Here is a 9,245-nt window from a genome sequence, read left to right as displayed (position 1 = left end):
TTGAGTGATTGGTGATTAAGCGAGGGACTTATTTCCTGGGTACAAGAGTGGAATAGGTCCTTTACTGACCACCAGGGAAACAAAATGGGTTCCATGCGGCAAACTCCTTTGACTTGCAGCGGACATACGCGTCCTGTTGTCCATCTAGCCTTCTCAGATATCACTCCACATGGGTATTTTATGATAAGTGCTTGCAAGGGTACGTCGGCATATCAAATAAGTTCCATAACTGCCCCCTCTGACTGTCGAGATGGCCATATGTGTGCTCGCTCAAAGAATGTACCCTTATTTCGCCAGTCCCCTTATTAGCCAATTTTGATTTTTGCTTGCTCTGCATTTTTTCAGCTTTGACCCTAAATGGAACGAGTTTACAATCCCCGATCACACCCCAAAAAAAGGTCATCAGTTGACTAACGAAGCACCACTGTTCAATGGATTTATAGTTGAATGCGATCAAACTAGGCCTACGTCATTTCCGATCGGGGATTGTAAATTTTAACCCCCTAAATAACTGACCAAGTTCAATTATTCCACTATGAGCAGTCTTAGAAATTAAGAAAGGGTTATCGAAAAACAAAAGATGTAAATTGTTGGCACCTGGCCCTAGCTAGCCCTGCAATGGGCCTGATGGCCCTGGGTGTTTAGGCACCGGTGCCCAGTTGAAGGGTAGAAAAATGGTTTCTCTTGCTTGATGCGTGAAAGCACTCGACACAAATCGTTGGGACTATCAGAAAAGTGTTCTTATTTTATCATTTCAGATGGCAAGCCTATGTTACGCCAAGGAGATACTGGTGATTGGATTGGTACGTTTGAAGGACATAAAGGTGCTGTTTGGGGTGCTACACTGAACAAAGATGCCACAAAAGCAGCAACTGGTGCAGCTGATTTTACAGCGTAAGTTCAGTGTAGGCCTACACTTCATGGCTGCAATTCCTCTCATATTGAAGGAAAGATTTTATCACAAGTCACAAAGCTAGATTCAAACATCCCAGTTTCCAGTCAGGACATAGCCATAGGCTTTTAAAGGAGAGATTATTACATGTTCAAGTCTAGGTATGATTCTACTTGCCGGATATTGACTACCCAGTACAGGAATTGTGATGTGTTTGTTGATTACTTCATAATGAGTCACTGATATTTTCAAAAAGATATACTCCTCTTTATTTTTACAGTAAAATCTGGGATGCGGTGTCCGGTGAAGAAGTCCACAGCTTTACTCACAAACATATCGTAAAGAGTGTTGATTTCTCATCTGATGGAACACAGCTGCTCACAGGGAGTAATGAGAAGGTGCTAAGAATATTTGATTTAGGAAAACCAGACGCAGGTAAGTTGTTTGACAGGGTGCCACAGTTGCACATCTTATCTACGGTGAAAATGAGTATCAATTTTATCTAGATATCAGAATACATGAACTAAACCTGAACTGCCATGGCTGTACATTGAAAACTTTAAATCTGATCAAGAACGTCTTTTCGAGTAAATACAAAATAACAGTAGTCCCTGGATAAGCCTACATGCATATTTTCACAGATTTGTCCTTTGACTTGTTGACTCTTGGCTGTATGAGCTGCATAAAATCTAAAGACAATCACTTTGTTGCAGAGCCTATTCAGTTCAGCGGTCACACCTCGAATATCCGTAATGTGATGTTCTTGGATGGCAACAAACAAATTGTCAGCGCTTCGGATGATAAGACGGTCAAAGTTTGGGACGCTACATCAGGCAAGGAGATCCAATCGTTGGAATTCCCTCGGTCACCTATCAGTCTTGAACTAGCTAAAGGAGGAGATGTTTTAGTTATCGCATATGGCCCCATGGTCAGTTTTTGGAAGACAACACCCACGTAAGTCCTTTAAATCATAACTTGACCAATTCCAACGCCTGTTTGTAGATAACTAAACTAGGTATGTTTGACGTGGATTAGGACTGAAAATCCATCAGTGTCTTTAAATACTGAGCATTTTGGTTCTAAATTGCTCAAAAAGCAAGCAGTGCACTGTCTTGTTGTTCCAACTTTAACATGGGTGTGTTCCATGTAGTGAGTTTAATTGGAGCCTGTTTTCTTTTTATGTTTGTTATGAAATCATCAAAAATTATGATTTCAGGCTAGAAAAGATCAAGGAGTATGAAGTGCCAACACAAGTCAATTTTGCGTCAATCAACCCGCAGAAGACAATCTTTGTGTGTGGAGGCGATGACTTCAAGATGTATAAGATGGACTACAATTCCGGGGCAGAAATAGGTGAGGTTTCATTCAAGTCATGCTTGATAGATTGGCATGATGTGTGATGAATATCGCTGCTGATTTTAAGGCCTGCAAGTTCTTTCTCTTCCAATGCAACAAACGGCTCATGCAGCGATATGTCTGGCACATTATCAGTGGCGGTTAGTTCAAAATGCAGCATCTCTCTCCGCAGTGATGGAGTTTTGAAATAAGTTTTTGATTTGGTGCAATGACTGCTTTGGAAATTGTTTGTTATTTGTCAAAATATGCCTTAGGTGTGAGGTGTCATTGTTCATGCATTAATGCGGGGTAATTGAAGATGGTATCCTTTTATTTCAGAGTCATTCAAAGGACATTTTGGCCCTGTACACTGTGTTAGATTCTCTCCTGATGGTGAGTTATATGCTAGTGGTAGTGAGGACGGCACATTACGACTCTGGCAGACAACAGTTGGAAAAACGTACGGTCTTTGGAAATGTGTAGCACCAGAGGACTCGGTGAACAATGTAGATGCTACTCCTACGAAAAGCGAGGCTTGATTTTGGACAGTATAGTTATAAGGAAAAGACAGTTGATGGATCTGATCAAAGTTACACCAAAGTTGGACCATGCAAACAAGCGATTGAGTCGTAGCGACCTGTGACAGAGCCATGACGAAATGACAAGTGATAGCAACTTAACCAGTCGGCGGCCGCATTCCAACCACAATCGTCATGTATGGCTCCGTCACAGATCAAAGCGCTAAAATCGCTTGTTTGCGTGGCGCTTCAACTCTTTAGTTGAAGAAATATTTCCAATTATCTGAAGTGTGGAGCTTCTGAAACTAAAGAAAGTGATTTGATCACTGGCGTGTGTTCTTATGCATTTGGTTACTTAGACTTTTAGTGCTCTCTGCAGGTCTGCAAAAGATGGAAAATATCTTCAGTTCATCAATTTTGATAAAGGGATCACAAGGGGAAAGTGTCACAAGTGTTTACTGTTGTGGAGAATCAATCTCTTAACTGTCATATTCGTTTGATAACAATTAGGGTGTGGTAAAGCTAAAAAGGTGGGTGTGTTCCTTTCCATGTGGGTTTATTTGGACATTTTGGCCAAAAATGGTTCTTCTTGGTTATCAGATTACCGTATTGAAGTTGAGGTGGGAACTTCTGGTTACTCTAAATTCAATTTACAATTTCATTTAGTTGAAAAGGCTTATTTTCGGTCATCACCAGCCTGCAACGGTATTTTGGAATCCGCTAGTTTGAGGTCACTTCTACTTTTGGTCGCCTGTTGATAGAAATTGTTTATGTCTAAAGTTGATGGCTGCAGTGTGACCATTTTGTTTGCTCGATGGTCCATTTATTTTTGTGCAATGCATAATTGCAAATTTTCATAAATTTCGTCACAATACTGTGTTGATAGATGGGTGAAAATTGTGTTGTCTCCACACAACGGGGATGCTGCCCACACGTATCAAATAGCAACTAGTGACTGCAATGCCCCTGTGGCAGAATTATTTATGGTTTGTCACAAACTTAATCAGGAGTGACAGCGGTAGTTAAATATTTGCAAAAAAGGGTTTTGCTGCTGTATGTATGGGAGTTTATTTACAACTAATAAAAATCTTTATGTTAGATTATTAATTTTTTCTATTGTTTTGAAAGATTCCATGAACATTGGTCAGATGTACAGGATTTCACTTTCAGTTGTCACTGTCATTTAGGTCTGGATTGCTATCAGATGAATCGTGGGTAAATACACAGGACTAGTAATATATTGCTGCCAATTTTCTTAAAACAATACCAAAAGGTTGAACACTTTTTAAAGTTAAAAATTCAGTTTATTCAATGAACACATACACATATCTTACAAAGGTTTCTTAAGTCGAGACATATTCTAACCTTTTTGTTCAATCCAAATTAAGCATGAGTATAATTCATGAATAAGTAAAATGCTGAACATGTACATTAAAATGCATAATTACACAGCTATATGTAGATGAGGTAATCTTCTTGCTGCAATGTGTGTCACTGCTAGTCACCTTCTCCTCAATTGAAAGTGAGGACAATTTGCCAGACTCCTAATCTGCCCCCATTGGCATTAAAGTTGAAGTGAACAAACCGATATAGAAATGGCTGGTTTGTATATGTATGACAACATTTAAATTTTGATAGTTTGTACTTTCTATTTGCAGCACCAAGTAAATGTAGGCTTAAATTCAGCCGTACACCGAATTTGCAAGAAAGACATTAGCCTTCTGATTTCCCTTTAACTCAACTGAGATTCATCATCAAATGTCTTATGTTAACTTAAAATGGTTTTCTAACCGCTGTAATCTAGTATATCAAATCAAAAGTATTTTCTTAATCTCCACATTGCAGCAGCAATGGAAAGTCCAATCAACCATTGACTTGAAAACACTGCTCCAGCGGAGTTGTTTGACCTTGAGGCAGCTGAGCGGCCTGCTCCACCTTTCTGCTGGTTTTGGCTGCTCCTGTCTCCTCTGTAGTATTGGTAAGAGTAGATCTGGGCATGGTGCTGTCTTTCTCTTCGATACTCATTCAGTTTGCCCATGAGTACTTTCCTGAAGAAGATAAAAATAGGGTTGCGGTCTTATAAAACTGTAAAATCTTTAATTCTGTACAACTCGAACCGAAGACCTAAATGAATATAATACATAAAATGTTCCATTTTACTGGGTCAAATACTGGTACATGGTTGTGATTGGCTTGAAGTAATTTTTGTTCCATGAATACGATATTTGCCTCAAAGATACAATAAGCATTGGACATAATTGGTCCTCAATGAAGACTTTGGTTGTGCTTAAAATCCAACATTCTGAAAGACATAGTTGTGCTCAGATACCCAACATTGATTCCATAGAGTCCCCAGAAGACGTGGTTGTGCTTTTGATTCAGTCTTACCAAGACATGGTTGTGCTTTTAATCCCACAGTATATTCGTCTCATGCAGACATGGTTGTGCCCCTTTAGTCCGCATATTACTGGGAATTACCACATATTACCACATCATGATAGAAGCTCCACCCAAGACAATTATATAACCTACTTGGCAACTCAAGTAGCCAACTTGGAGTGGCTCATCCACCTGGGACAACATCAGGACGATTACTGGGACCTGTCTTCAAGAGCACAGGGAGATATGTTGTGCTTTCCTCGAAGACGAAGTCAGGCTTACCGAATGCCATAAAGCATGTGTTTTATTCCCATGAAGATGCTGTGAGCAAAGTATTCCTGGGAATCTACAGTAATCTCGTAGAGCAGCTCATCAGTCAGGGTCTCTCGGGCCTTCTCTCCTGTAACTGTGTATATCTGAGAGAAAGGAAAGTGCTCTATTATCATTCATTTGCCACCTCTCATAATCGTCTACTTCCACTCGTCACGGGTCATAAGTCTTAAAATACGTCTGGATGGGTTTCTAGGACATGACCAAAATTTGCACAACTGTGACATCATGGCTGTCGCTTCCAGGATGATCGTCGCCACCAACTTACCATGGAGTCATATTTGGAGAAGAGTATGATGATATCCTCATCACACCGATCGAACCTCCAGCGATGTTTCTCCAGGTTGGTCACCCAGTTACGGAAGTCTGTCAGAAGATCTGAACCTCCATCTGACCTAACGAGAGAAGGGATGAATTGATAACAGACGAAAATATAATGAAACCAAAGACCAGTCATACGTATGTCGCCAAGGACATCTTTCGTTCTTATGGGTGTCCTTTTTAAATAGAATGGTTCATAATGCTCTGCATGCAATAAAAGAATGCAGTGGACGTCCCTGGTTACAGGATGCCACTTGAAGCAGAGATGAGCCGATAGTGATGTGATATTATTCAATAAATGTTTGCAATGTGTCCAAGGACAAAACCAACATTGAACCCGAAGCACAATCAAGAGTAGCGTATAATGCGCACATATGACATTTGGCGCAATTAAGAGAACGTCTGGCATGCCAAAGGACTTCATAGCTTCTCTTTTCTTACTTGTATGGTCTCTGAATCTTGTTCATCATGGCCACAGCCACAATGAACCCTGCTTGTCTTGCCGTCCTCGTGCACACCTGGCTGTTACAAGGACAACTGGTATCACGTCGGATGTCTGCTGCCAAGGCGTCGAGTTCGTCGGCTGTGGAGGAGGAAAAGGGAATGAGATAATAAAGGCCGGTGTTTCGTCAGGACCTTTTCTCTGTACGTCCGTGAGAGAAATTAGTGAGTATATCGCCAGGTGTGTGTGCTTGACACCTTCCGTCTCCGTTTAACAGATGGTGTGTCATCGTAAAAAGGACAATATGGTCATCAAATGCAGACTAGATCGTTGCTGTAGGGAAGACAATACACGAGACCACTCTGTTCAGTCGTTGTCTTTGTGTGCGTATGAGGACGACAGCGCAATCTGTTTCGTCTCAGTCTTCGCGTCCGCTTAGAGGCGACAGGTCAATCTCGTTAGTCGTTGTCTTGGCTCCCACAGCAGAACACCGAGTGAACACCGTCCGAATAGAGCATGGCTCAATGCCTTTTGTCGTGTCTTGGACACACGTCCGTCGATTTATTTCGTCGTAGTCTTTGAGTCGGTACAGGAAGGGCAGACCACGTTTGCAGATGGCGAGGACAGACCGAACGTCGACGGACCAAAATCGGGCTACAATGATTGTACATTTTTAGTTGGCTTACCTTCTCTCATGGTGATGACACTGTCGGGATCACAGATCCAGGACATTCTGTTCCCCCGGCCGCATTCCAAAAGGTCCGTCTGCGGGTTGGGATAGGATGAGTAATGCCAGCCGGGACCGACGTCATCGGAGGAAGAGTACGGACGGTAGTCCTTCGGTGGGCGCGCTACAGTATCACTTGGACCGGCGTTCGGGTCGTACTGACCCCCGGTATTGACGGCACCCTGGCCAAGGGCCGTGCCCACTGTAGCCAGGAGGACCACAACGAATCTCAACATTGTCTGAAATGATGACGAACTTTCATGATGAGCGGCTGCCGCATGTCTGGTGGGGCGCATATCAATCGCTTCTATGACGCTTCTACTTAGGTGGCTGCAGCAAATGCATCCAAGATACGGCAACATTGAGGCGATTGGTAATTTATTGGCTGGTGTAGATTGCTGCAATGTTGCCATTTCTTGGTACGTATTTACGGCCAGCTATTAATGATTAATCGTTTCACACTACTGCAACTATAAGGCTGGAGGAACTGAAAAAATGTTGTATCATTATCATGAGTAATATCATCTTAAGATACATTAACTACCTCCACAAGAAGAACGCCAACGTTTGATTCTGACAACCAATCTCCGAACCCGTTCTCTGTAATAAGAAGCGTCTTTCCAGTGATTTTTTAAGCCCTGAGCTTGAAGATTTTGTTTACCTTGATAATATTGAGATGAGCGCCAGTGAAGAGTTGAGGTAGAGAAAATGATATATACCATAGACATATTGATAAACAACCAAAATAACTTTTGGACCGAGTAGCAAGCCTCCACCCCGAGGACACCCAATAGTTATTGGCGTCTACAACTCGAATAGAAGTGTCTTCGGCAATTCCTAACGTCACACAACATGTCTCTCTGTGTTCTTGGATGGTTGTGATTTCTCGGTCACAACATGTAAGTAACGTTCAGAACTTGACTGGCCCTCGCTCACACCCAGCCGAATAGGGGTTTCAATGGAAACGAATCAAAATTTAGGATGGGCATTATTGGCAGTGGCTGCTGGTTGTGAATGCGGGGACAACATTGAGACAAATCAAAGGGGTCTCTTTGGCTTGCATTCTTTAGCACATCCATCCTCACGCCCTCTTTTTGCTTTGACAAGTGTTTGCCTTTCAATACAACAACATTCCGCTGCATGATCTAGTCTTATTTCAGTGCGCCAATGACCGACTAATTGATGGGACACCACTTAGTGGAATTACACCAGTTCGCATAGTAACATCGATTTAATTTGTCAATTCAGTACAGCATATGGGCTCTGCTATCTGCGTTGATGTTTACATTTCAGATCTATGTGGTGTGCTACATATACAAAGCGGAGATGCGGAAAATGTACAGCGCTTTTTGCTTAACTGCTCTAAACCAAAGACAGACTTACCTGAGCTGCGAAGAAGAAATGAGAAATTGCTCTAACATCACCTGTACTGTACTATGTCTGGATACCTCAACAAGAGGGAGAGTCCACTGCAAAGGCCTATGATGAGTAGCATATAGGCCCAACTATGTTTTTCCAGAGACTGCATGTGAACTCGCGAATTCGGGTCATATGTCTAACTCCCTTAAATTTCTTGTATGACGATAGCTTAAACCTTAAACCAGGCTACCCTTGTAGTACCTGCAGTATGAAGTATAGAGATTCACTTAAATCAAAAGGAGACATATACATCTCTCCCAGCAGAAGAGAGGTCTTCAAAAATCACTTACCTCGTGAGAACCTCTAGTCGCAACTGGACGACTCACAACGGAAGACAGTTGTCACGAGAGACAACTCTGACCAGCCCTATTCCAGTGAGTGTGGCTGAGCTGTGGTAGGCCTCTTGGTTGTAGTATCAGGTTTGCAAAAGCCCTATGCCTCACAAAACTCTTATCAAGACCTTTGTCAATAACTGTGGTCAACTATCATTGTCCAGTGGTCAACAGTCACCGGTACCTGTTTGTTCTGAATTGTGGGTTGTCCCCAACACGTCCTAATTCGTTAAATCCGTCTTGAAAATATTGTGATATGTCCTTGTTCAAAAATGTAGTTCATCTGCTGTTCCAGCTACATAGATATACAGTGAAACAGATGGAGCTGTAGTTGTTAGTGGAAACTGCCAACACCTCACTACATCGGCCAATGGAGTGATAGCGACAATGGAGACTAAAGCTTTTCCTGCAGTACTGTCCGGGAGTATTGTCTGGTTGTGACCTTTTTTATATTTAGTAGGACACCTCCAGCTGGTATTTAATTCAATCAAGTGGGGATGCATCATTTGTTAACGCGTTTCCGTCTGAAAGTCGGCGATGGATAATTCCG

At 42.1% G+C, this 9,245-nt stretch overlaps 2 protein-coding genes across 4 annotated transcripts; one reads left to right on the top strand and one right to left on the bottom strand.

Annotated features, from left to right (window-relative positions):
• Window positions 1-75: 75 nt before the first annotated feature.
• Window positions 76-3,843, top strand: LOC135487760 (serine-threonine kinase receptor-associated protein-like). Its single transcript, XM_064771831.1, has 6 exons — window positions 76-199; window positions 759-894; window positions 1,173-1,327; window positions 1,606-1,846; window positions 2,109-2,245; window positions 2,567-3,843. Exons 1-6 carry the CDS (start codon window positions 85-87, stop codon window positions 2,764-2,766), a joined length of 984 nt encoding a protein of 327 aa, XP_064627901.1. The 5' UTR covers window positions 76-84; the 3' UTR covers window positions 2,767-3,843.
• Window positions 3,844-4,027: 184 nt separating this feature from the next.
• On the bottom strand, window positions 4,028-9,091 carry LOC135487761 (uncharacterized). 3 transcript variants are annotated; one of them, XM_064771833.1, is made up of 6 exons: window positions 8,880-9,091; window positions 6,904-7,183; window positions 6,217-6,358; window positions 5,723-5,849; window positions 5,407-5,540; window positions 4,028-4,793 (listed from the first exon to the last, which is right to left on the bottom strand). In XM_064771833.1, the coding sequence occupies exons 2-6, from the start codon at window positions 7,178-7,180 to the stop codon at window positions 4,559-4,561; spliced, it is 915 nt and encodes a 304-aa protein (XP_064627903.1). In that variant the 5' UTR covers window positions 7,181-7,183; window positions 8,880-9,091; the 3' UTR covers window positions 4,028-4,558. The 3 variants fall into 3 exon arrangements, with proteins under 3 accessions (XP_064627903.1, XP_064627902.1, XP_064627904.1); XM_064771832.1 differs by having other exon boundaries at window positions 8,654-9,090; XM_064771834.1 differs by lacking the exon at window positions 8,880-9,091 and adding an exon at window positions 8,328-8,522.
• Window positions 9,092-9,245: the final 154 nt, after the last annotated feature.

This window comes from Lineus longissimus, chromosome 5, assembly GCF_910592395.1.
Source record: "Lineus longissimus chromosome 5, tnLinLong1.2, whole genome shotgun sequence".
NCBI lineage: Eukaryota > Metazoa > Nemertea > Pilidiophora > Heteronemertea > Lineidae > Lineus > Lineus longissimus.
Note: the sequence above shows the minus strand (reverse complement) of the source record. Positions and strands in the feature narration are given on the sequence as shown.